General features: G+C 45.0%; 1 protein-coding gene across 1 annotated transcript; it reads left to right on the forward strand.

The window, feature by feature from the left end:
* LOC141106384 (mannose-binding protein C-like) lies at positions 1 to 27,531 on the forward strand. Its single transcript, XM_073597124.1, has 6 exons — positions 1 to 84; positions 4,073 to 4,274; positions 12,031 to 12,102; positions 15,625 to 15,669; positions 23,865 to 23,948; positions 25,993 to 27,531. The coding sequence occupies exons 2-6, from the start codon at positions 4,091 to 4,093 to the stop codon at positions 26,370 to 26,372; spliced, it is 765 nt and encodes a 254-aa protein (XP_073453225.1). The 5' UTR covers positions 1 to 84; positions 4,073 to 4,090; the 3' UTR covers positions 26,373 to 27,531.

The following is a 27,531-nucleotide window of genomic DNA, read 5'->3' on the forward strand; positions in this document are numbered from 1 at the left end:
ATATAGAGGCACATTGGAGCTATTGCACTACACCTGATTCAGATTTCTACATGCGCAAGTCGGTGAATAGAACTACACTTTCAGGTACTATTTGAATTATATTTATATGATGGTGGAGGGGTGGTTTTGTCCTGGGGGGATCTGTGCTGATGTTGTGGGGGGGGGGGTTGTCCTGGGGGGTTCTGTGCTGATGGTGTGGTTTTTCCTGGGGAGGTCTGTACTGAAGGAGGGGGGCTATATACCCTGATCTGTGAGGCTGAGCTGTATACCCTGATCTGTGAGGCTGAGCTGTATACCCTGATCTGTGAGGCTGAGCTGTATACCCTGATCTGTGAGGCTGAGCTGTATACCCTGATCTGTGAGGCTGAGCTGTATACCCTGATCTGTGAGGCTGAGCTGTATACCCTGATCTGTGAGGCTGAGCTGTATACCCTGATCTGTGAGGCTGAGCTGTATACCCTGATCTGTGAGGCTGAGCTGTATACCCTGATCTGTGAGGCTGAGCTGTATACACCTGACACTATGGGTGGAAGCAACTGGAATACAACTCTAAGGTTGGGGCTTATGAGAAGTATGAGGGGTAAAAAGGGCGGGGTCTGGCGCCCCCCCATCCTAAAACTTCACCAGCCGCCACTGGTAAAGAGCATTCTTCCCACTGACGACTATTGTAAGGAGCATTTTCCCACTGATCATCCGAAAGACCACTTTCACACTGAAGCAGTTTTCAGGCATTTTATCGCTGGAAATAGCGCCTGTAAAGCACCTGAAAACTACCTCCCATCCATTGCAATGGGTGCTTTCACACCCGGGCGGTGCACTTGCGGGACGTTAGAAAAAGTTCTGCACGCAGCATCTTTGAAACTGCAATCAATGGGCAGTGCTTCCGTAACACCTGAAAAGCATTTAGAAAGCACTGCAACACGGGAGTTTTTAACCCCTTTTTTGGGGTTAGAAGCGCCCCGCTAGCAGCCAAAAAGCGGTGCAAAAGCTCCACTTAAACAGCGGTAAAGCACCGCTAAAACGAGCGACCTTTTACCGTGAACACACGAGCGGCCCCAGTGTAAAAGGGCTCATTTTTCCCACTGATCACCAATGTAAGGAGCATTTTTCCCACTGGTCACCAATGTAAGGAACATTCTTTCCACTGACCACTATTGTAAGGAGTATTCTTCACACTGATCATTATTGTAAGGAGCATTCTTCACACTGATCATTATTGTAAGGAGCATTCTTCACACTGATCATTATTGTAAGGAGCATTCTTCACACTGATCATTATTGTAAAGAGCATTATTTCCACTGATCACTATTGAAAGGAGCATTCTTCCCACTGATCACTAGGGATGGGCCGAACACCCCCCCTATTCGGTTTGCATCCAGAACAAGCGAACAGGCAAAAAGTTTGTTCGAACACGTGAACACCGTTGAAGTCTATGGGACACAAACATGAAAAATCAAAAATGCTAATTTTAAAGGTTAATATGGAAGTTATTGTAATAAAAAGTGTTTGGGTACCTGGGTCCTGCCCCAGGGGACATGTATCAATACAAAAAAAAGTTTTAAAAACTGCAGTTTTCTCGGGAGCAGTGATTTTAATAATGCTTAAAGTGAAACAATAAAAGTGAAATATTCCTTTAATTTCATACCTGGGGGGTGTCTATAGTATGCCTGTAAAGTAGCGCATGTTTCCTGTGTTTATAACAGTCCGAGAGCAAAATGACAGTTCTAAAGGAAATAAAAAGTCATTTAAAAGTACTAGTGCCAGCTATTAATGAATTGCGTTTTTGTACAAAGAGCGTCGGCCGTAAACTAAGCATACACACGGCAGGACTTTTTCAGCCAACTTTCACCAAATCACGTGGTTTTTCAACTCTTTACCGCCACCCTTTTGTCAACTACTGTATTGTTGTCTGATCTTTTGCATTGGTTCTGAGCATGCGTGTTTGTCCTATGGACTTGTGTGCACACGATAGGATTTTGCACCATAGGACTTTTGTTGCTGGAAAGTTTCTTCCCTTTGTCCCTTAATAAATGATTTTCCCTGAAACCTGAAAATCATTTGAAGGGTTCCTTTGGGATATAAAAGTTGGGAATGGCTGGTATAGTGGTTATTAAACTTTTTAAACATTAAAGGGTATATAATCCCTAACAATGATACAACTTGAATAAGTGGACTTTGACACTGAGGCAGAAGATTGGATTAAATATATCAGCAGAAGTGTTTTGTTATATCTGTTTAATATGTGCAAAAAAAAGTCCTGTCAATCCTGCCAGATATTTTGTCAGTTGATAACTTCCTGGGCTATTGGTTTTTGCTGAATTATCAGTAACTTTGTACCCAGCTACCTCTGTGGACTAGAGCGCACTTCCCCCCTATTTTACTGAGATAAGTAGAGGGGGGGGGTGTGTTCTGTAGTCCTGCCCCAGGGTGACAAAGCTGTCATCACTTACAGAACAGTGAATAAGCATCCTCTCCGTAGAACAGGAAGTGTGTTACTGGCAGGATCACCAGGTGAAAATAAAGAAAAAAGCCTGAGTAAAAAAACCAAATGCAGTCACCTCATACACAATAACGACTAGTGAGCTGCAATATGTTACATTTTTTATTTTGGGTTTAGATACTTGTTGATGCAATCCGAATGTATTTGCTTAATGTTACCTATATAAATGACTGCTTAGCCGGATAGCTCTGGTTCCCCTCCGATCCTGGGCCCACGGGAGTTTCATGATCTGAACTGATATCAATAATGCTGAACTTCGGACACAAAAACTTTAATTTTAGTATATAACTATAAATCAAAATCTGCAGTGCTCTAAACACTAACTTACATAATTACCTAATAAAGCAATGTAATAAAATATAATAAGTGAACTATATAAATAATTTGCAGTGACTTTTCCTGTTTATATCAAATAGATTGCTTCACAAAATAAATTATTAAATAGAACAGTGTTTCCTAGGGGTCTAGATATAAGATATTGCTGTGTCTTAAGCATTAGGACACAACAAATGAGAGCTGCATTGTTTGTGAAATGATTATCACCTAAGATCATCAGCTCCATCTAGTGGCCATAATGCAATATCTTTTTGATTGAGGTATTATAGGAAAAATGCTGCATTATGGCCACTAGATGGAGGTGACAATCATAGGAGATAATGATATTACAAGCAATGCGGCAATCATTTTTTTGCACCTGTGTGAATGCTTAAGAAATCAACATGGTAAATGTTTTTGTACCTAGACCCCCATGTTTATATTCAGTACAGTCTCTCAACTGCACTCTGCATGCTCTGCTCCCCCACTTTTCCCTTATTCATGTTCTGAAAAGGCACTCTCCGATTATATTATTTTCCAACAACAGAAGGGTATTTGAACCTAATGGACAACATGCATACTTACATTGATCCTAGTTGGACCAATGCAACTATAAAAAATCTGGCGCTGCACCTTAAAAAAAAGAGTGGTAGTGGGTCCCATACGCTACAACAACAAAAGTACCAGATATTTCACCTTGTCTGGGTGAGCGAACAGTATGGCAGGAGAACAAACAGAATGTGACTATAAGCAACGGGAGAACAATTGCCTGCCCTAGGTGTCCTGGAGTACTCCTAGATGACCTGGATTGGTCCTAGATGTCCTAGAGTAGCTTTAGTTGTCCTAGAGTATCCCTAGATGTCCTGGAGTGGCCATACATGTTCTGGAGAGGCCCTAGATGTCAGTAGAACCAGTTGTCCTGGAGTGGTTCAAGATGTCCTGGAGGGGCCCTAGATGTCCTAGAGTAGCTTTAGATGCCCTAGGGTAGCCCTAGATATCCTGGAATGGCCCTAGATTTCCTTGAGTGGCTCTAGATGTTCTAGAGTAGCCCTAGACATCCTGGATTGTTCCTGGATGTCCTAGAGTAGGTTTAGATATCCTAGAGTAGCCCTATATAGCCCTATATGCCCTAGATGTCCTGGAATGGCTCTAGTTCTCCTAGAATAGCCCTAAAGGACCTAGAGTAGATGTCCTAGAGCAGAACATGAACTTATTTGGTGTAATAGTAACCACAGGTGTTTCTTTCTCTCATACAGACAAGCTGTAATTGGAATATGTCAATTATGAAGCTTCTTGGTCTACTTTTGCTCCATGTGGCATTAGTGACTCCAGCAACACAGATATGCCAAAACCCTGATGAGAATGGCTACACAATCATCAAATGTGGAGCTCCCGGCAAGGACGGTCTACCAGGCCTGAATGGGTCAAATGGAGCAAAGGGGGAAACGGGTAAACAAGGTAAAAAAGTAACAAAATTTTAATACCAATAATGATCTGTAGTCTAATACTTCACCAGGTGGATTCTGCATACCTCCCAACATTTAAAAATGGGAATGAGGGACACCTACTAGCAAAACTATGTTATAGGATATGCCCCTGCCACGCCCCCTTAAAGGAGATTTAACTTAAGAAAAAACATTCATTAAATCCACAAGAACTTTTTTTTTTACCACTACTATTCCTTTATATTGGCTTTTAAAAATTACAAATGCAGCAATTTAGAAATTGGATGAAAGGTTTAGCACTGGGAAACACTTTTTTTATACAACTATATAGATCAGACCAAGATGAGGGACAAATGAGGAGAAAAGAGGGAAAGAGGGACATTGCTCCAAATCAGGGACAGTCCCTCCAAATAAGGGACAGTTGGGAGCTTTGACCTGGAGAACTGGGAACTTCCTTCACTTTTTCCGGAAGTATTACACCAACACGTTTTTAAGCAGGCTCACACTTAACACTAGCCATAGCAGCCCTCGCAGTTGTTTTGAGGCCTGGTGGTGGAAGTGGCACTGTTAAGGGGGTTTTAGAGTAATTTAAACATAGACAACATAGATTCAGTACCGAATCATTATTGAGTGCAGAAGTTGCTGTGGCCCTGTACCACCCCCCCCGATATTTCTAATCAAGGGTTGATGTCAAAAGTACAGGAAGAGCCTTCTGAATTTTTGTTACTGGTCACAGATCCCCTTTGCAAGCTGTGCAGTAAGAAGAAGATTTGCCTAGCCGTTATGGTATTGTAAGCTTATTGTCCTCAGAGCTTCCCAGCCAGCACTGAAAGTTACCCTGTACAGGTGGTCCCCTAGTTACAAACATCTGACTTACAATCGACTCCTACTTACAAACGGAGGGTGACAACAGGAAGTAAGAGGAAATCTAACCCTAGGAAGGGAAATAAACTCCTGTAAGAGTTATTATGGGAAAAAGGTGTCTCCTCTGATGCTTTATCACCAGTCCATGTTTCCCTAACAACCCAAAATTTTAAAAATCTTATTGTCATTGGGGCAGAAAATGAGGTGAAATCGTCTGAACAGGGGCACAGACAGCAAAACAAATGTTACAGGGGTGATAACTCTTCCCTATGCTAGCCAAAAAGCTTAAAAATAGATTTTTTGGCTGGAGTTCCACTTAAAAAATGTACCTGTTCCGACTTACAAACAAGATAGATCTGCAGGTTTGTTTTTAAGTTGAATTTGTTTGTAACTCGGGGACTGCCTGTATGACTAATGTAGTCTTCCTCAGGCTGTACAAAATCCAGAGTGATCTAGAGTATCTCCTCAGTTAAAAACTTATTGCTGTGTGTAGTTCTTCAAAAAAACATTTAACCTTATTGGATCTTCAGACATGTCTAGTACATCCAAAGTCTGAAGTGGTTGAACTGTTTCAGTTTTGTTCAGTAGGCTTTGGGCTTTTGTTTAAAAGTAATCTGGGCAGCTATAGCGTTGCCCGACCACTTTTATGTTTTTGAGGAGAATAGAGTGCAAAAGGTCCGTCATTTATGGTTTATAAACTGATGAGCTGTTAAGGTATTGCAGCACCCTCTAGTACAGTGATGGTGAACCTATGGCACATGTGCCACAGCTGGCACGCTGGGCCCTCTCTGTGGGTACGCAGTGCACTGCCAGGATAGGGGAGGGAATCCCCCTGCCAGGCAGTCACTTGTACTGGCGGTGAAGGCGTGGAAGAGGCTCCCTTCCTATCTTCAGTGCGATCGATCAGATAGGGTGGCAGATGTGAGTAAAACCCTTCCTGCATGCACTGGGGGCAGCCCAGTGGGAAAGACATGGAGTGTCTGCCTCTGTAAGCAGTGCCACGATACCGAGGAAGAGAAGAATGACTCCTCCCTTCCTGGACTTTGAGAGCCAATAGGAGAGCGGCTTCCTGTGCAGGGGCTCGAGTGGTGGGCGCTAAAACATGGCAATGTGGAGGACTCTGGCTGTACATACACAGGTAGGACAGTGGTATGGGGGAAAGGAAGGAGGCGCAGAGGACACTGCTGTGTATATGGGGGTGATGTGAAGGGGCAGAGGACAATGCTTTGGGAAGGGCCACCCCCATAGCAGTGTCCTCTGCTGGCCCTCACATCACCCCCCCCCCCCCCCCCCCCCAATCCTAGTATTATGAGCACAATGCATCCATCTCTGATCCCTGTATTCTGAGCAAAATACATCTGTGATCCCTGTATTCTGAGCACAATTCATCTCTGATCCCTGTATTCTGAGCACAATACATTTGTGATCCCTGTATTCCTATCACAATACATCTGTAATCCCTGTATTCTGAGCACAATACATCTCTGATCCCTGTATTCTGAGCACAATACATATCTGATCCTTGTATTCTGAGCGCAATGCATCTCTGAAAAAGCACAAATGTTTTTTTCTGGGCAGAATCGTACATTTTTGGTCCCTTAGGGCTCATTCAGAGGGATGATCAGTCTCAGCCTCGGTACAGAGCCACTGTTAAGTTTATTTACATGTTGGCACTTTGAAATAAATACGTTCGTTTTGTGATGCTGTTTGGGCACTCAGGCTCAAAAAGATTCACCATCTCTGCTCTAGTAAGTGTGCTAGAGTTAGTGTAGGTCTGTTAGGACAGACAAAACATAGTTGGCTCAGGGCTAAGCCTGAGCTGCGTAATCTAGGTCAGGGTTACTTTTGGTCAGGGCTGGATGACTCATCAGGCAGCTCTCTCTGGTCTGGAAGTTTGTAGAAACTTTGTAGAGCTGGAGGGTGGGAGTGAGTAGGGGGCTGCCCTAATATTTATGAGAGCCTTGACCAATCCCCAGCAAATTGGGGCTGGAAGGGGGCAGGTTCTCCTCATAAATTGACATAAGCCATGCCAGCAGGGGGCATTCGGGGAGTCTTAGGACTCCCGGCCAATTGGGTCTTAGTCAGGACTAGGGATGAGCCGAACACCCCCCTGTTCGGTTCGCACCAGAACATGCGAACAGGAAAAAAGTTCGTTCGAACAGGCGAACACCGCTAAAGTCTATGGGACACGAACATGAATAATCAAAAGTGCTAATTTTAAAGGCTAATATGCAAGTTATTGTCATAAAAAGTGTTTGGGGACCTGGGTCCTGCCCCAGGGGACATGGATCAATGCAAAAAAAAGTTTTAAAAACGGCCGTTTTTTCAGGAGCAGTGATTTTAATAATGCTTAAAGTCAAACAATAAAAGTGTAATATCCCTTTAAATTTCGTACCTGGGGGGTGTCTATAGTATGCCTGTAAAGGGGCGCATGTTTCCTGTGTTTAGAACAGTCTGACAGCAAAATGACATTTTGAAGGAAAAAACTCATTTAAAACTACCCGCGGCTATTGCATTGCCGACAATACACATAAAAGTTCATTGATAAAAACGGCATGGGAATTCCCCAAAGGGGAACCCCGAACCAAAATTTAAAAAAAAAATGACGTGGGAGTCCCCCTAAATTCCATACCAGGCCCTTCAGGTCTGGTATGGATTTTAAGGGGAACCCCGCGCCAAAAAAAAAACGGCGTGGGGTCCCCCCACAAATCCATACCAGACCCTTATCCGAGCACGCAACCTGGCAGGCCGCAGGAAAAGAGGGGGGGACGAGAGTGCGCCCCCCCTCCTGAACCGTACCAGGCCACATGCCCTCAACATTGGGAGGGTGCTTTGGGGTAGCCCCCCAAAACACCTTGTCCCCATGTTGATGACAGGGGCCTCATCCCCACAACCCTGGTCGGTGGTTGTGGGGGTCTGCGGGCGGGGGGCTTATCGGAATCTGGAAGCCCCCTTTAACAAGGGGACCCCCAGATCCCGGCCCCCCCCTGTGTGAAATGGTAAGGGGGTACAAAAGTACCCCTACCATTTCACTAAAAAACTGTCAAAAATGTTAAAAATTACAAGAGACAGTTTTTGACAATTCCTTTATTTAAATACTACTTCTTTCTTCTATCTTCCTTTATCTTCTGGTTCTTCTGGCTCTTCCTCCGGCGTTCTCGTCCAGCATCTCCTCCGCGGCGTCTTCTATCTTCTTCTCCTCGGGCCGCTCCGCACCCATGGCATGGGGGGAGGCTCCCGCTCTTCTCTTCTTCTTCATCTTCTTCTCTTCTTCCTTTCTTCTCTTCTTCATTTTCTTCTCCGGGCCGCTCCGCACCCATGCTGGCATGGAGGGAGGCTCCCGCTGTGTGACGGCGCTCCTCGTCTGACAGTTCTTAAATAACGGGGGGCGGGGCCACCTGGAGACCCTGCCCCCCTGACGCACGGTGACTTGACGGGACTTCCCTGTGGCATTCCCCGTGACGTCACAGGGAAGTCCCGTCAAGTCACCGTGCGTGACAGCATGGGTGCGGAGCGGCCCGGAGAAGAAAATGAAGAAGAGAAGAAAGGAAGAAGAGAAGAAGATGAAGAAGAAGAGAAGAGCAGGAGCCTCCCCCCCATGCCATGGGTGCGGAGCGGCCCGAGGAGAAGAAGATAGAAGACGCCGCGGAGGAGATGCTGGACGAGAACGCCGGAGGAAGAGCCAGAAGAGCCAGAAGAGCCAGAAGAACCAGAAGATGAAGGAAGATAGAAGAAAGAAGAAGTATTTAAATAAAGGAATTGTCCAACTGTCTCTTGTAATTTTTAACATTTTTGACAGTTTTTTAGTGAAATGGTAGGGGTAAGTACCCCCTTACCATTTCACACAGGGGGTGGGGCCGGGATCTGGGGGTCCCCTTGTTAAAGGGGGCTTCCAGATTCCGATAAGCCCCCCGCCCGCAGACCCCCACAACCACCGGCCAGGGTTGTGGGGATGAGGCCCTTGTCCTCATCCCCACAACCACCGGCCAGGGTTGTGGGGATGAGGCCCTTGTCCTCATCAACATGGGGACAAGGTGTTTTGGGGGGCTACCCCAAAGCACCCTCCCAATGTTGAGGGCATGTGGCCTGGTACGGTTCAGGAGGGGGGGGGCCGCACTCTCGGCCCCCCCCTCTTTTCCTGCGGCCTGCCAGGTTGCGTGCTCGGATAAGGGTCTGGTATGGATTTTTGGGGGGACCCCACGCCTTTTTTTTTTTTTTTTTTTTTTTTTGGGCGCGGGGTTCCCCTTAATATCCATATCAGACCTGAAGGGCCTGGTATGGAATTTAGGGGGACTCCCACGTCTTTTTTTTTTTTTTTTAATTTTGGTTCGGGGTTCCCCTTTGGGGAATTCCCATGCCGTTTTTATCAATGAACTTCTATGTGTATTGTCGGCAATGCAATAGCCGCGGGTAGTTTTAAATGAGTTTTTTCCTTCAAAATGTAATTTTGCTGTCAGACTGTTCTAAACACAGGAAACATGCGCCCCTTTACAGGCATACTATAGACACCCCCCAGGTACGAAATTTAAAGGGATATTACACTTTTATTGTTTGACTTTAAGCATTATTAAAATCACTGCTCCTGAAAAAACGGCCGTTTTTAAAACTTTTTTTTGCATTGATCAATGTCCCCTGGGGCAGGACCTGGGTCCCCAAACACTTTTTATGACAATAACTTGCATATTAGCCTTTAAAATTAGCACTTTTGATTTCTCCCATAGACTTTTAAAGGGTGTTCCGCGGCATTCGAATTTGCCGCGAACACCCCAAATTGTTTGCTGTTCGGCGAACTTGCGAACAGCCAATGTTCGAGTCGAACATGAGTTCGACTCGAACTCGAAGCTCATCCCTAGTCAGGACCCACTTCCTGTTCTGCCTGGAGGAGAAGCGATGGCCCGGAGTGAGGAGCTGCAGCCCGGATCCATGTTTGCCTGATCTGCCTCCTCCCTAAGATAAGGAGGCCTCTGATCGCTGCCGCATTCCGGTCCATCTCCCACGGGGGGTGTGATTGCCACAATCGCATCCGTCTCCCGCAGGAGGGGTGGCGTCACTGCATTACCGTCCATCTCCCGTGGGGGATCAAGGCATTCCCGTCCATTTCCTGCGATGAGGGTTTGGGGTGGCGTTGGAAATATTGAGCATCAGTCACCACTGCCTGCCAAGTGAAAGGGGTAGCTGCAGCCAACTGGGCTGGCAGTACCTAAAGAGGTGGTGCTGGGATCAGTAGCCACAGCAGCGATGTAAGCTGGACACTGAAATTCTGCTACACACCTAAGGAACCTGTAATGGGTAATTGCTTCATATGACTGAGTGACTGTCAGGTATTCTCAGGTTCCAGCTAGGTTCTGCAAGCAAGTGTGTGTGCTGGAGTGAAGAGGATGTGTGTATATAGAGACTTTATATGGGAGAAGTTGTCCCTGAAGTAGTTGAAGTCAAATGGGCATCCCATAATCTCCCATCCCTATCCGAATTATTATCCCTCATTACATAACAAAAAAAACAAAGTCACGGATCCCAGTTTTATTGCGGCTCTAGTGTGCTACAGTATTACATACTGATTACAGCATTATTTACTGATAATTTTGAATACAGGAATTTGGTGCCATTTCACAGGCGCGCACAGTTTTTAGGCTTGACGTGTTTGGTATCTATCTACTCGACACTATCATCTTTTATTTTAGGTAAAAAATGTAGATTAAATTGCGTTTGTGTACACTGAAATACATTGTGCATTCAATCGCTGAAAGGCCTCAATAAAATATTTCTATCGAGCCCCATGATCTGTAGTTACAACCCTGCTTAACTTGTAAAATTATATCTGATGAGAGGTCCACTTTTAACTCTAATTGTATTTCATAACCAGGTTTGCCTGGACCACCAAGGAAAACTGAGAAACTGGATCAAGAGGAGAGCAGGGTAGGGTTGCCACCTGTCCAGGATTCCACCGGACAGTTCGGGTTTGGAATCATGCATCCAGGTTTCAGACTGCCTGAAATCCGGACATATTATTTAGACTGGACTATGGCTTCCCAGCAGGGTTGCTGGCTGCAGTTGTCTAAGCTGAGAGTGTTACTCTTTCACAGTGCCCAAAGCCAACACTAACAAACCCTCCCCCCCAAACACACACAGGAGAGGAGAGAGGGCTCAATCTGCACCTCTTCCCCCCACCCCTACCCCTCTGTGTCTGCCCACACTCCAATCCCTGGCACCATGCCTCAGAAAAGGAAAGTGGGAGCTGGAAATGTTAAGTCCAGGAGCCTCAAATATATCTGGATGAGAGATGCTGACTGCCAAGATGTGAGTGAGCTCACCATCCATCCCTGTCTGTGACTGAAGTCTCCCTCTTCTCTCTCCTGCCTCTGAGTAAGTACACTAAGGTAATTCAGGGTTCTCAGAGCACCCCTTACATCATTCCCCTTTACACCAGAGGCCACAGTGTTTCCCCTTACATCAGAGTTCCCCTTTATACCAGAGGCCACAGTGTTTCCCCTTACATCAGAGTCTTCTCCGTACATCAGAGTTCTCAGTGTTATGTTATTTAATAACAAAATAAATGTATAGTTTATACTATAAAAAAATTGCTGTGCGCCGCTAAAGTGTTCGGGTTTGACTTGAAGAAAAGTTGACAACCCCAGAGCAGGGGCCAACAGAACTAAAGGGAGTAGGAGGAGACACAGGGGCTTCAGGTAAATTCTGAACTCTGGACTTTAAATTTAGTTTAATTGCAAACATTTGTCTAACTGTTGACCACTAAATTAAGAAAAATATAATTTTATTCTATATTTAATGTTACAACTGCATTTAAAAACTTTATTAGTACATTTTTGAGGGGGGAAAGGAGGAACCACAGGGGTCAAAAACTAAGCAGATTAAACTTTAGCTTTTATTCTTTTTTGACTGATTAGGTCCTCCTGGATTACAAGGAATTGCCGGACCACCTGGACCAAAAGGGGAAAGAGGAGACAATGGGGAGCAAGGTAACTGGAAACTTGTCCCACTAAGGGGAACCCTTTCTGCTTACATGAATGATTTATATGACTTTAAATGAAAACAAATCTAAAAGCATGGCTTAGTTTTCTCATGGATATTTTAATGATTTGTTTCTAAACCACATAGGCTGTGGGGTGGGGAAAGGCCCAGGTGGTAGGCACCCAGAGGGAAGGCACGGCACACACTGTGGTTGAAAATGCAAAGTTAGATTGTCAGACCATTCCAGATACAGTAACAGAGTCTATCCAACAGTATGAAACAAGTGGCAACACTCACTTGCATAGAGAGAGCGATGCACAGAGGCTGGCAGCACCTAGTGCAGGGAGCAGCCAGATGCAGTAAGCACAGGTTGCTGGGAAGTTCCCCAAGGAGTTCTAATGACGATCCCTGTGCTGTCAATCCTCTGGAATCTTTCCCTACGCTAGGAACACTCTCCCTATCAAGCAGGTTACTGTCCCTAACCTAGCCACTCTCACAAGGGCAGTGAGGTAGGGCTTTTTGTAAGTTTTGCTCTCAAAGATGGCCACAGAGGTTACCCGGGTGGCAGTTTACAATTTGACAGCAGCCCTCCCAATGACACGTATGGAAGCCTAAGAGAAATGAGGATTGACTATTCCTCCTGTCCTCCTCTCTCCCTGCATGGTGGATGCAGCAGTGCCACCTGTGTAAGAAGGTCAATCTGCACCTGTCTACATTTCCAAGCTTTGACAGATGCAGTTATTGGCATCGCCTCTCACAAAACACAATAAAACAGTGAAATTCAACAGCATAAACAGATGGTTAAAAGAACACAATAACAACAAGCAGTACGTTATACAACAGAATATTTGGCCAGCAGTTGACCCCCGGTTAGACCAAATAGGACAGCAACCCTCGCTGGAATCCTCCAGCTCATCATCAGGATTGTCATTTACTTAAGCTTGCCCAGGAGCTTCAGATGCTTGGGGGTTATCATGGGTACTACCCTCACCTGGGCTCTCATTACTGTCCTCACAGGAGTCCACAGATCCCTCAGGACTCCTAGAACTTTCCCAGTCCTCCGCTGAGTGATCTTCTAAAGAAGCGGCAGCGGTTTCATCTTCAGACCTGGGATAATCAGTGGGGATCACGTTGATGGGTGGCTGATACCAATTAACTGGAACCTCTTTAACAGGGGCAATGTTTGCAGGATTAAAATCCTGTGAGTCTGTAGGGGGCTTAATGGAGCTGTCTCCGCCCCATACACAGATTCTGGTGGAGACGTATCCTGTTGACTTCAGGGTCCTCAGACACCACATTGTATAGTTAGAGCAGTGAGAATGGCTGTTTCTCTACCCAGTACAGGGTGGTCTCCCACAACATTTCCAGTCTACTCCCCCTTTATAACATTGGGTTTTTCACTAGCACTCCATCTCCCAGCTAGTGGCAACAGGTCCAGGGTGGCTTCCTCGGCCACCTCCTGATAATGCTCAAGAATCTGCTGTTGAGCCTTTCTCAGCCTTTCCCACTGCTCTTGCACCCATTCGTTGGGCTTTCGGGGGGCAGCTTGCTTTGGTGTGTTCAGCAGCAAGTCCACGGAGAGCCTCTCACTACGTCCAAACATGAGGATAAAGGGGGTGTGTTCTTATAGGCCCAGACAATGTTCCCCTATGTGCTGGTGCCAGTGGTCTCGATCCCCATGCTACAGGGTCCACAGCATACCCATCAGTTTGCGAGACCCCATTGCCATGTGGATGGTAGGGGGGCATGTGGGACTTACGAATTCTGCTTAATCAACACAACTCTGAAAATACCTGGGACTTGATATTGGGGCCCTGGTCTGACAGGATGCGCTTGAGGCACTCATAGGGCTGAACCACATGATTCCACAACAGCTTAGAGGTGGTTACAGCAGTCTGGTCCTTTGTGAGCACCACTATTGCAGATTTCGAGAAGCGGTCTATGAACAACAAGACGTAGCAGAACATGGATGGGAAGGCTGACACCATTAGGAAGCCAATGGCCACTAGTTTAAAGGGTTCTGAGGTGGTGATGATGGATAGAGGGCCATGTGTTCTGGGGTGACCTTGTGTGGAGAACAGGCCCTACACTCACGGAAAGCTCATGGCCCCTCATTCCTGTGATTCAGTCCAGTCCACCCCAAAGTGCCCACTGCAGATATACAGTTGTTGGGCTGTAGGTATAGGATTGCCTAGATACCTTCACACACCCATCAGTGGAAAGTAAAGCAACAAGTAAGTTAAGTAGGTAGGTTGCTAGAGGTAGTTGTGTTTTTTTACAGCCAGTGCAGGTAAATTTATGCAAGCCTGTTTGTTTTTGATCTGGGGGCTGGGAGTGGTTTTAGAGCAGCAGCAGATGACTGACATGTACTTCATCTCTCTGGTACCTCCCTCTGTTTCTAGAAGGTTCTGGAAAAGAGGCAGAGAAGAGGATTGGAGTGGCATGGAGTGTATCTGGGAGCCCTGACCAATCCCCAACTAGGATTGGTATATATATATATATATATATATATATATATATATATATATATATATATATATATATATATATATATATATATATATATATATATATATATATATATACACTCAGGAACAGCCTGCTGTGGGAGGAGTTGTCGGGTGGAAGAACTGAGTGATGGAGTGTTAAGCTGTGAGGGCCTTTGAGGGAGCCGGAGCTCAGGAGCTGTGAAGGGACCTCTCATACAACCCACATCAGGGGTGTCCTGAACAGAAGCAGGAGAAGGACAGCAGGGAACATTGCCAGGCAAATCATCAGGAGGGATCCATCCGGGGTCGGTGAGTGACATACACAGTGAGAAGATCTAGGAGAGACATACCAGGATTGGATGTAGAGCCAGAGGGAGAGGCTGTGATGTTGCTGCAGCCAAGAGGGTTGGCGGGACTTGCACAGGACTGACTGGGACCAGTAGTTCACCAAGTACTCTTTTTTTTTTTTCATTGTAATTGGTTGCTACATCAAAGGGGACTGCGTGCCGCTGCCAGCAAATGGCAGATCTTAAATTGCTAGGTCTGATTCAGAGTGGGGCCTAGCCATGTGCCAGTTACCAGGAATCAAGCATTGCGCTTTAGAGAAAGTGGAGTTTACTCAGAAGTGATGTGCTGGAGGAGTTGGAGCTTTAGAGACTGCCAATTCAGATTCCAAATACCTTGTTCACCTGAGAAGATCAATTACTTGGGCATCCCATGTTCCCTTTTCCCCTTCCAATTTTAATCCTGCAAATAAAAACCACAAAAACGAGCTGATGGACTGTTCACTGTCTAGAAATGTGTGACTGGAGGTGAATGCCGGGCTGGCCAGGGTGACATGTGGAACTACTGTACTCAGCGACCCCACGGGTGCACCGCTACTCTGTCATCGACACCTCTAGTTAAAATAAAGATCTTCGACTAAAGGATATCTGTAGGATGTAGTTTATTTTGACCTTCTTCTGCACTCAGTATATAAAGATATAACTTTATCAGTTTTTTTCAGTAACTCTCTCATTAAATATGTTTCATAACTGACAGGACCACAAGGACCAAAAGGGGAAAGAGGAGACAGCATGGGTCCAGGTAAAAGACCATTTTTCTTGAAAGGGAAAGTTTCTTTCTTACTCACATAATTACATGTTGCTTTATTTTAATTCAGTATTAGGCCTTCATACACATGGATGTTTTTACAGCCGTGTTTTGCAGCTTTTTTTATAGCTTAAAAATGCCTCTTCATGTTATTAAATGGCCTCACACACACAGGCGTTTTTGGGCTGTAAGTGGCATAGGCGTTTTTAAGCTCAAAAAAACCCCAGAACCAGAGTGTTCTGAGGCTCCAGCACTAGAGCAGTCAAAACGACAGATGCCGGTAAAAGCTGTTAAACACGGTTTAACTCTGTATACAGAGCGTTAAGCCACGTCAGGTGTTTCTCTGCTTTTATTCAAAATCAATGGTTTTCTATGGGAGCCCATTGATTTGAATAGAAGTCACACCAGAAGTCGGATCATTGTGATCCGACTTGCGGTGCGACTTGTGTGCTGAGGATCTTGAAAGAGAACCCCCTGCCAAAGTGAAAAAATGGTGTGGGGTCCCCCCAAAATCTATACCAGACCCTTATCCAAGCATGCAGCCCAGCAGGTCAGGAAAGGGGGGAGAGCGAGCGCCCCCCCCCTCCTGGACCATACCAGGCCACATGCCCTCAACATGTTGATGAGGACAAGGGCCTTTTGCCGACAACCCTGGCCGGTGGTTGTCGAGGTCTGCGGGGGGGGCTTATCGGAGTCTGGAAGCCCCCTTTAACAAGGGGGCCCCCAGATCCCGGCCCCCCACCCTATGTGAATGAGTATGGGATACATTGTACCACTACCCATTCACCTAAAAAAAAAAGTGTAAAAAGAAAAAACACAATACACAGGTTTTTTTTAAGTATTTTATTAAAGCAAATCCAGCATCTCTCCCTATTTCTTCTCCCCTCTCCGGCTCTTCTACCTCCTCCGGTGATGTCTCTTCCCTCTGCCGGTTTTGTTCTCCCCTCTCCAGTTGTTCTCCTCTCCCGCCGCTGTCTTCTTGCTCTTTTGCCGGGTCTTCTCCCTCTGTTCTTCTTTCGATGTTGACTCAACGTGATCTCCCGGTGTAATGCTGGGTCCGCTGTGTGCCATGACATATTGGCATGGGGCGGGGCCATCTGCTGACGTCATCCATAGGCCCTGCCCCCTGGGACATCACCGCCCCCATCATGCCCTGGATGGTGACGTCACAAGGGACGTGGCCTCGCTCACCCCCCCCTTTCCTGACCTGCCAGGTTGCATGCTCGCATAAGGGTCTGGTATGGATCTTGGGGGGGGGGGGGGGAAACCCACATCAATATTTTTTTTGGCGGGGGGTTTTCCTTCAAGATCCTCAGCACACAAGTCGCACTGAAAGTTGGATCATCATGATCCGACTTCTGGTGCGGCTTCTATCCAAATCAATGGGCTCCCATAGGGAACCATTGATTTTGAATAGAGGCAGAGAAAAGCTGCTAAAATCTAGCGTGGCTAAACATACATTAACGCCAATGCAAAACGCTGATAAAATCGCATTTTTCACTTGTTTTTTTCCTGGCGTCGGTACTAGCTTTACAGCTAATTTTTTATAATGCCCGTGTGTATGAGGCCTTCAATTTAAACTGTTAGCCCGAATCACTTTTATCTAGTTTGCTTTTTTTAAATGCATTGACATACGTATAAGAAATGGTCCGCCAAATGGTAATGGTAAGCCAAATCACACGGAAACATGAATCCTTATAGAATAATTTCCTTTACTGAAATGTAACATGAACAATCCAAACAGTTGGTATAAATGTACAATTCCATATACACAGTAAAAGACAGATTATACTCAACAAGTCCTCAATTCAAATTATTGACAATAGGTTCCGTATAAGGAATAAAAGAAAGCAAATATACAGGGGCAGACAGGTATTGTGGTAATCACACTTAAGTAGTAAGCTATACAGTATTATCCCATGATCAGGCCTTTAACTCCAACCTGGGGAGCCCAGAGGATAAACCCACCCTCTCAAGTTCATGCATGTTGTTCAAAACTTCACTCCTTCCAGACTTCACTCTACCCTAAAGCCCCATCTTTTAAAACATATAGGGGCTTTGGAGGCTGTACCCATATGGAAGAAGTGGGGCTGGACTGTAATGTTGCTGCCCTGCACTGGACCCTGCTGTAGGTTACCCTTTCGGCAGGTAATGCAATAAGTGGAATTAGCTAAAGTGTGATTTACAGGTCCAGGGCTGTAATCTGGCAGCAGCAGAACCCTGTCCCTGATTATCTCTGTGAGGGTATGCCTGTCAGGGCACAGTGTAAGCTGATTGTTAAGGAACGGGACTGGCTGGCTATGGCGTCCTTAACAACCGATGAGTCATCAGCTGTCAATGGGTTTCCCTGCCGACAGCTAAATAAAAAAACAGCCAAAATGTAAAAAAAATGCATCTGTAGCATATATAGAACATGCTAAAGCAAAACAGGCATTTCTAAAGAAAAAAAAAATCAAATCCCATTTAAAATGACTTGCAGTTACAATTGCCGACACCCAGCTATTGAAAAAATAAAGAAAACAACGGGGTCCTCGCCCAGTCTCTTCGGGTCTGGTATGGATTTTAAGGGGAACCCCATGCCCCCCAAAATCCATACCCTTATCCGGGGCTTGCAGCCTGGCAGGTCAGGAAAGCTGGGGATGAGTGAGCGCCCCCTCCCCTCCTGAACCATACCAGGCCACGTGCTCATCCCCACAACCATAAGTGGTTGTGGGGGTCTGCGGTCTTACTGGAATCTGGAGGCCCCCTTTAACAAGGGGGCCCCCAGATCCTGACCCCCCCCATGTCAATGAGTATCAGGTACATAGTACCCCTATCCATTCACCAAAAATATGTACAAAATAAATAAAAACAGGAGACAAGTTTTTGACAAATCCTTTATTAAAAAATAAAAAAAGTGTCCCTCAATGTGAATCCATCCTCGAAAAAGGCGCCCGACGCTCTGCTTTCTGGGGTGGCTGCCTGCCGAATGACTCCTCTGCGCTTTGACAGTTCTTATATAAGTAAGGGTGGGGCCACTTGGCAACGTAATCTGGTGGCACCGCCTCTTGTGACGTTGCTGACCCAGCATGCACCAGTCTGTGATGTCACAAGGGGGCGGTGCCACCAGGTGACATAACCAGGTGGACCGCCCCTTACCTATGTAAGAACTGTCAAACGGCAGATCCTGCAGTAAGGCAGCCAGCCTTCATAGTGGGCGGGTGCCTTTTTTTTTTTTCTTTTTCCGGTGCGGCGAGTGGCATGATTGATGATGGTTTACAACGGGGGATTTGTCCAAAACTGTGTTTTTATTACTTTTTGTACACTTTTTTGTTGAATGGGTGAATGACTATGTACCCCTACTCATTCACATGGAGTTGCGGGATCTGGGGACCTCCTTGTTAAAGGAGCTTCCAGTTTCTGATAAGCCCCCCATCCGCAAACCCCCACAACCACCAGCCACGGTTGTGGGGATGAGGCCCTTGTCCCCATCAACATGGGCAAAGCACCCACCCCCCATGTTGAGGGCATGTGGCCTGGTATGGTTCGGGGGGGCACTCGCTCATTCCACCCCTTTACTGACCTGCCAGGCCATCTGTGCCCAGATAAGGGTCTGGTATAGATTTTTTTTGGGGGGGGGGGCCCACGCCGTTTCTTTTTTTCTAATATCCAAGTTACGGCAATTGTTACGGCAATTGTAACTGCGTCATTTTAAATGGGATTTGACTCTATATGCTACAGATGCGCCACTTTACAGGCAAACTAAGGGGACCCCCCAGGCACTATATTTAAAAGTATTTTTCATTTTTATTGTTGCACTTTAAGCATAATTAAAAGCACTACAGTATACCTGAAAAAAATATTGTTTTTAAAAACATTTTTAGCATTGATACATGTCCCCAAGAGCAGTACCCAGACCCCCATACCTCTATTGCCAAATACCTGCCTATAAGCCTTCAAAATGGGCACTTTTGGTTTTTCCTGTTCAGCTCACATAGACTTCAATGGGGTTTGCTGTTCAGGTTAGAACATTTCCCTTGTTCTGGAGTTCTTCTGCTAAACGAAGAAGGGGATGTTTGGCCTATGTCTAGTGGGGGTTAATAGAACTGAGACACTTTTGACAGGTATTCATCGAGGCTGCCCAACTTTACCCACTGTTTCAACCCACCCCAATTTATAAAGCTGTACTAGCTTCTATGAATGAAACAGGGTCTTTGAATAGAGGGGGCAGACCTTTCAATCATCCATCCATCCTCCATTCATAGATCACATTTTATTCATAGAAGCTATAGCTATGGCTTCTAAAGCCTCATACACACGATCGGACTTCCATCAGAATTTTCTGTGGATTTTGGTCCGAAGGGCATTGGCCATGAACTTGTTCTGCATACACATGGCAGAACATTTTCAGCCAACATTCACCAAATCACGTGGTTTTTCAGCTCTTTACCGCCACCCTTTGGGCAACTATTGCTATTGTTGTCTGGTGTTTAGCATTGGTACTGAGCATGCATGTTTGTACTTAAGATTTTAGTCCAATGGACTTGTGTACACACGATCGGATGATCCTCCATCGGACATTTGTTGGCGGACAGTTTGAGAGCATGCACAGCGAACATTTGTCCATGGAAATTCCGACAACAATTGTCGGATGGAGCATACACACAGTCAAATTGTCCGATAAAACACGTCCGTCAGACCGTTGTTGTTGAAAAGTCCGATCGTGTGTATGGGCCTTAACAATGAAGGAGCAGAAAGGGCTGGCATTGGTGAGCACTCTAGATGAGTGCCTGTAAGAGCTCCCTTAGTTCTTTTAACCACCACCATATTGGAAGATTATGGCGGTGGGGTTGGGGGGACATCAGAGGAGGAAGATTTCTAATAAACCAAGACACAGCAGCAAAAGGGACACATCACACTAAAGGTAAGTGATATCCCTTGTGCTGATTTTTTTATTGATTTGAGTAAACGTAGGCTTCAATGGTGCGCCTCTGTTGGCACATCATTGTGGCGCCTAGTGTGCCTGCCCAAACCAGGTATTTACTGCATGGCCTAAGTGCACACTGTTCTTGAGCCACCTTGTTTTCAATGGAGTTACTGAAGCTGCAAACCCCATCTCTTCCTCTTTCTGGGTGGGAGTTTGGATCAGCCAAATCTCACCTGCATTGCTCAATGCTATCCTATCTAGGAATGTTTCCTACTGATGTGGCCAGTTCCTGTATTACATCCTGCTCTTTCTTGTCTTAACAAGACCCTCGTGGTCTTCATGGTGAATAAGCCTGTGTGCAAAGTTCTCTTTTCCTTGGAGGGCCCTGTCATGCAACATGACATTGCTTCTGTGGCAGTCTTCCAAGATTATCGCTGTCTGGATTAAGGGCATGGAAAAAGATTCTAGCTCCATCCTAACAGATGCTCTGTTCACAGTGTGCATACAGTGGGGAAAATAATTATTTAATCCCCTGCAGATTTTGTAAGTTTGCCCACTTACAAAGTAATGAAGGATCTAAAACTTTTATCATAGGTGTATGTTAAATGATAGAGACAGAATATCAACCAAAAATCCACAAAAAACGCATGATACAAATGTTATCAATTCAGTTGCTGTTCAGTAAGTAAAAAGAGTATTTGATCCCCAAGCAAAACATGACTTAGTACTTGGTGGAGAAACTCTTGTTGGCAAGCATAGAGGTAAGACATCTCTTGTAGTTGGTTACCAGGTTTGCACACAGCTCAGGAGGGATTTTGGTCCACACTTCTTTACATATCTTCTCTAAATCCTTAAGGTTTTTAGGCTGTCGCTTGATAACTCGAAGTTTCAGCTCCCTCTATACATTTTCTATAGGATTGAGGTATGGAGACACTCCATGACCTTAATGTGCTTCTTCTTGAGCCACTCCTTTTCTGCCTTGGCAGTATGTTTTGGGTCATTGTCATGCTGGAAGACCCATCCACGACCCATCTTCAGTGTTCTGTCTAAAGGAAAAAGGTTCCTATCCAAGATTTTACAATACATGGCACCGTCCATTGGCCCCTCAATGTGGCAAAGTCGGCCTGTACCTTTAGCCCCAAAGCATAATGATTCCACCAAAATTCAGCTCTTTGGCATAAACTCGACTTGCCGTGTTAGGAGGAAGAAAAATGCTGACTATAACCCTAAGAACACCATCCCTACAGTCAAGCACGGAGGTGGAAACATTATGCTTTGGGACCGTTGTAGATGTCCCAAACTTTTTTGTACTGAGGAGCAGTTCTGGATGCTCAGTGCACTTTCTCAGAGAAGGAAGTTCTCCTTCCTATTAACTTTCCAGATCTAAGAGCAACTCGGGTGTCTCCTCTATTGCCAAGACACCACATGAGAATCAAGTCAGACAATACCATGGGCATGGCCTACATCAACCATTAAGGAGGCACCAAAAGTCATGTTAAAAGACAAAGTTGTCTTGTGGCCTAAGGCCTCCTTCCTCCCAAAGGTGGGTCCTGCTATTCACCATACCCAGAGCATTGTACTTCCTTCCTTATGTCCTGCTCCAAAACATTTAAAGAAAGTTTCTCTCTAAATGTGGGGCATGGGTGTCCCAAACTTTATTGGACTGGGGAGCAGTTCTGTATGCTCAGTGCACTTTGTTTAAAAGAAGGTAAGCTTCCGTCTCTGGCAATCAGATTCCCTCTTTGTGTTTCTTGAAGATTACCGCAGGGGTCTTCATGCTTCTTGCTTCACCATTGCTAGATGGATGGAAGGGCCTAGAGTCTGAACTTGTAGCGCTTTCTCCCAAAAGAGCCATTGATGTTTGGGTTCCCTGGCTCCTGGTGGTAATGACCCTTCGTGCAGTACCGCAATCTCTGACTTTAAGGGTAAAGGAAAGGATTTTTTTGGGGCAGTATGTTCAACAGGGCAAATAACAGCAACAATAATAACAAACAATTGTAAACAGAAGCAAATCAGGGTTGAACCAAAACAGTTTGTAAAAAAAAAAAAATATGAAAGCCTCTTAAACAGGGTACCCAAAACGTGATTTGAAGGGGCAAAGTCTATACCTCTTAAGACCTGATCTATGGGGTACCCTAAATACAGGAAGTCTACACTCAAGGACTATAAATCACAGTTCCTCCTAATGACCGATGGTGGCCAGTGTTGGGGTCCAACACTATGTTGAAATGCTGTCAACAGAAATTCGGAATTCCAATAGGAAAGGGGGACATATCCTCAGAATAAATCCCTGGAGGCTGTGTCATTAGGCAGGAGTATAATAAAGATGGTGGCCAAGGCCTCTCACCTCTCTGAGGTCTGTCACACGATCTTCTTCCTCTTGTAGGAGTCTGAAACTCTGGCTACATGAGCAGGCCAACTCTTGCGGTCACTGAGGGCGACATCAACAGTTCTGAACACTGTTGTAGTGATCTTCGGCAAAGCAGCAGATGTTCTGGGTTCAGAAGTTCTCTCTTGCAACTCGCTGGGTCTTGCAGTCCTATAGTGACACAGACCTGGATACTGCAACTTTAGCGAGGTCCCACCTGGGCAAGGATGTGAGAAGCAGTCTTTCACCAATCGTGGTGTGCAACCATGGCTTTGTGGGTTCCTCCGCTCCAGGGCATGGTCCTCTGTGGTCCCTCCAGCAGTGTTGGTCTCTAGCCAGGTGTAGCAGTGTAGCCTTGATTCAGTATTAAGTACTGGTACTCATCAGGGTCACTAGCCTCAGCAGCCCAGCTCTCTCTCAGTGGCTCTTCATTGGAGACTTTCATCCGCAGAAACTTTCTGGAACTCTTTAGAACATCTCAGACATCACTTTTGGGTACAAGGACCCTTCTTCCTATTTTGATGGTTGTATGCTTTCACTGCTGATGTTAAAGCCCTAGGAACACATGCAGTCCATACAGTAAATGCTTAGATCTTGGGAACCACAAAAGTTAAATGGAATAGTTTGATTTAGTAAAGTCATATGGTTGGTAGTCTGAAGTTGTTTAAAGGGGGTTTATGCATTGGGTAATATGGTGGAAACTCTCCTTTGTTTTTGCCATTGGTCAGTTAGAGGCATGTTATTATTTTATGGTGCCTGCTACAAACACTGGAAAACTGGAATGAAATGTTTCCTCTTATTTCTCAATGTCTCCTGAGCAAAAAAAGTAGAAAAATATTCTAATGTTTAGTCCTGAACATAAAAATGATTTAGCATACAATACATTCAAATTGATTGTGTGAACTCTTTTCTTAGCTATTGAAAATATTAAATTGCAAATGACTGCTCTGGATTCACGGTTGAGAGATCTGCAATCAAACCTTGGGAAGCAGGAAAAAGGTTAGCTGGATGCTTTATACGGGGGCTACTTTCAGTTGGGTAATGTATGTCTTGTATTTGGGAAGAATGGGTAGTTAGGTACGCAGAAGAAACAGTTGCTTTGGACACTTCAGTAGGGGGAGGAGAGCTGAAAGAATTGGAGGTCCAACCTATGCTACTGAAGTCCACAGCTCATAGTCGACATCAGCAGTCTACTGAGTCAATAATGCAAATGCTCAAAATTTGGGTGGCAAGCTTAAAGCCCAACTCCAGGAAACCTAAAAGCATTCCCTTGCAGTAGTAAGCAAAAAAGCAGTGCATTGGTCTTGTTGAAGTCAGAAGACCTTAGACAACAGAAGCATAGGAGAGTTCAGGCTGCAGGGTCTGCTCTAGCAGTGCAGAGGAGCCTGCAGGACTGGAGGATCAGGTTAGTAAAAGTGCTTTACCAAGTTCTCTAGTCATAAGCAAGCATTTAACCCTGCCTTGCAGATGCAGCCCTACTACAAGGGATGATTTTTAGGTGTCCTGAAGTACATGTTTAGATGAACAAGAGCTACTGCTGAGGCTACAGTTTAGACATCTGGATTTTAAGCAGCTGAGCCCTCTAAATGACAATTATTAGATGGAGATCATCAATGGCTGCCACAGTTGTCCACCAACAGCTGGCATGTCCAAAGTCCGGCCTGCGAGCCAATTGTGGCCCGTGTTCCAGTTTAATGCGGCCCCACTAGTGATTTGGATATATATATCTTTTGTGGACCCTAATGAATCCCACGCTCGGGATACCTTATATACCGTATTTATCATTCCTTGGAGGGGGCGGGACGAGTGCCATCAGATTACATACAGTGAGAATCTCCTGTTTACTCGGCAGCCTCAGTAATAAGAAGTCCTGTCTCCTGGGCCATCATTGGACTACTGTTCTGTCTATCATAGGAGACGGGACTTTGTATTAAAGAGGCCGCCACGTAAACAAGATTCTCCTGTATGTAAACTGTTGACACTTGTCCCGCCTCCTCCCTGTCCCCTCCAAGGCTGCAAATGGGCATGGATCAGGCTGCAATGATGGCAATGGTGAGGCTGCATTCATGGCAATGGTGAGGCTGCATTTATGGCAATGGTGAGGCTGCATTCATATCAATGGTAAGGCTGCATTCTTGGCAATAGTGAAGCTGCATTCATGGTAATGGTGAGGCTGCATTCAGAGGCTGCATTCATGGCAATGGTGAGGCTGCAGATGGGCACTGACCCTTATTTTGCTTTACAGTTCTTTATTTAAAATGGGAGTGTCAAGAAAAAACTTACCTCTTAAAAAGCGAAGGTGCGTGTTATATGCCGATAAATATCCAAATAACACGCCCAAGCTCATCCTTAGACTCACTTAGACTCAGCCACAAAGACAAGAGAATTCTTGTTGCACAATGTATTAGTCAATTTGCTTTTAATGGTTCAAAGAATGTCAGGCAAAATGGTCGACCCTCAAGCATGTTAAATTACCGTATTTATCTGCGTATAACACGCATCGGCATATAACACGCACCCCAATTTAGGAGGGAATTTTAAGGAAAAAAAAAACTTTTAGGAGGGAAGTTGAAGTGAAAAAAAATTACATTTAAATGCCCATCATTGCAGCCTTCCCCAGTGCAGCCTTCCCCAGTGCAGCCTTCCCCAGTGCAGCCTTCCCCAGTGCAGCCTTCCCCAGTGCAGCCTTCCCCAGTGCAGCCTTCGATCCTCTATCCCTGCCATCCTGGGCTTCAAAATCGGCGGCGGCGCCATTTTCAAATCGCGGTCGGCGATTTTGAAGATGTGACAGCTCGGGATCGCAGGGGATCGGCGTATAACACGCACCTGCGATTTTCCCCTGATTTTAAGGGGAAATAAGTGCGTGTTATACGCCGATAAATACGGTAATCAAATCTGGCCCTCTTTGAAAAAAGTTTGGACACCCCTTACCTACAGGATCCCTTTAACCTAATAAAAAATGGCAGATGTTACTTTCTACTATGTGTTCCATGAAGTCTCATGATAAAAATGTTTTCTTTTTCCTTTCTTCCCACTATTACAGTTTTTTCATTTGGAAAAGAGATTGCTAGAAGCAGCAACAAAATCTATATTATGAATCGTTTAGAAGTCACTTACGACGAGGCCAAAACAATTTGTGCCAGTGGCGGAGGTCAGTTGGCCGTACCCCGGACCCAAGAAGAAAACCAAGCCATTCTCTCCCTCCGCAAAAAGGTCCAAACGCACACATTCATGGGTATAAACGACATACAGATTGAGGGTAACTTTAGAGATCTGTCTGGACAAGTCATTACATACTTCAACTGGCGCGCAGGTGAACCCAGCAACCTTAATAACAATGAGGACTGCGTGGAAATGTGGGATGATGGAGGGTGGAATGATGAGAATTGCGCAAGCAAACGTTTTTTCGTTTGTGAGTTTTAAATCAGTGCAAATAAGCCAATTCTTTGAATTCATACACCTCTTTTATCCTTCAAATTCTCCTTTTATAATTTTTCAAAAACCAAACTTTTAGAAGCTACATTCCTTTTTTCTCTTGTGCGACTCCATATACCAAGCATTAAAGTGGTTGTAAATCCTTACATTAACCCAGTGAAGTGACTGGCCTCAGATGATATACAGAGATGAAACTAATTTTCCTACTTAAGTTGAACCTGTTTATCTACAGTCCTATATTCTCTACAGACCTTCAAAGTGCAGAATTTATGCAGCTTGTCTGAGCTTTCAGAAAGCAGAGGGAGGGGGGAGATAGCATCAGACACACATTGCAGAGCTCAGTGAGGGGATCGCTGAGAGGTGATTGGAGGGAAGAGACCCCCCCCTTCACACAGCACACCGTAACAGAGCTGAGGCTGTCAATCACAGGCACTTGATGTCAGAAAAACTTGTCAGAAGTCACTCATACACATAGCAGAGGAATGAAGCAGCAGACAGAAATGACACTCAGTGCTCTGGACTGAGATACATACAGACTATATTTCATATAGTTCATATTTCATGTCTGAGGTTTACAATCACTTTAATACATTTTGGTGATTGTGTTCAGTTACTCTCCTGAAAAGCATTAAATACATGTGACTATATGAAAAATTACATCTTATTTACGATTTATCACGGTATCTCCAGTTTTGGTGTTTCTTCTAAATATGTACCGCTTTCAGAAATGTTTTGTAAAGAGAAATAATGCACGGTGGCAGTAAGCAAAAACGACCAATCAGAAATAATCTTTTGATAAGGCAATAAAAGACAAACCAATTACTGAACTTACTAAATAGGACCACACCTGATCTTAGTCTTGAAAAGAAAATGTTTCTTCAATTTGTTAATATTTAGTTATATATGTTAGGCTTCAAAATAGGGGGGAAACAAGGAAAGGAGGTGCAAGACTCATGGAGATACTCATATCCCTTTGGCTTAGGATGTAGGACTCTGGGAAAAAAACTCCTAAAGGTTTGGGCTGCTCTTTGACTTCCATCTATGCTGTTCTTTATTGGCTTGCAACTTAACGAATGTACTGTCACCATTGGAATGACTGACATAATCTAGTGTAAATCAACTGTGTTTCAATAAAGAGTAAAATGTC

The sequence above is a fragment of the Aquarana catesbeiana genome, linkage group LG08 (assembly GCF_042186555.1).
Source record: "Aquarana catesbeiana isolate 2022-GZ linkage group LG08, ASM4218655v1, whole genome shotgun sequence".
In the NCBI taxonomy this organism is placed as follows: Eukaryota; Metazoa; Chordata; class Amphibia; order Anura; family Ranidae; genus Aquarana; species Aquarana catesbeiana.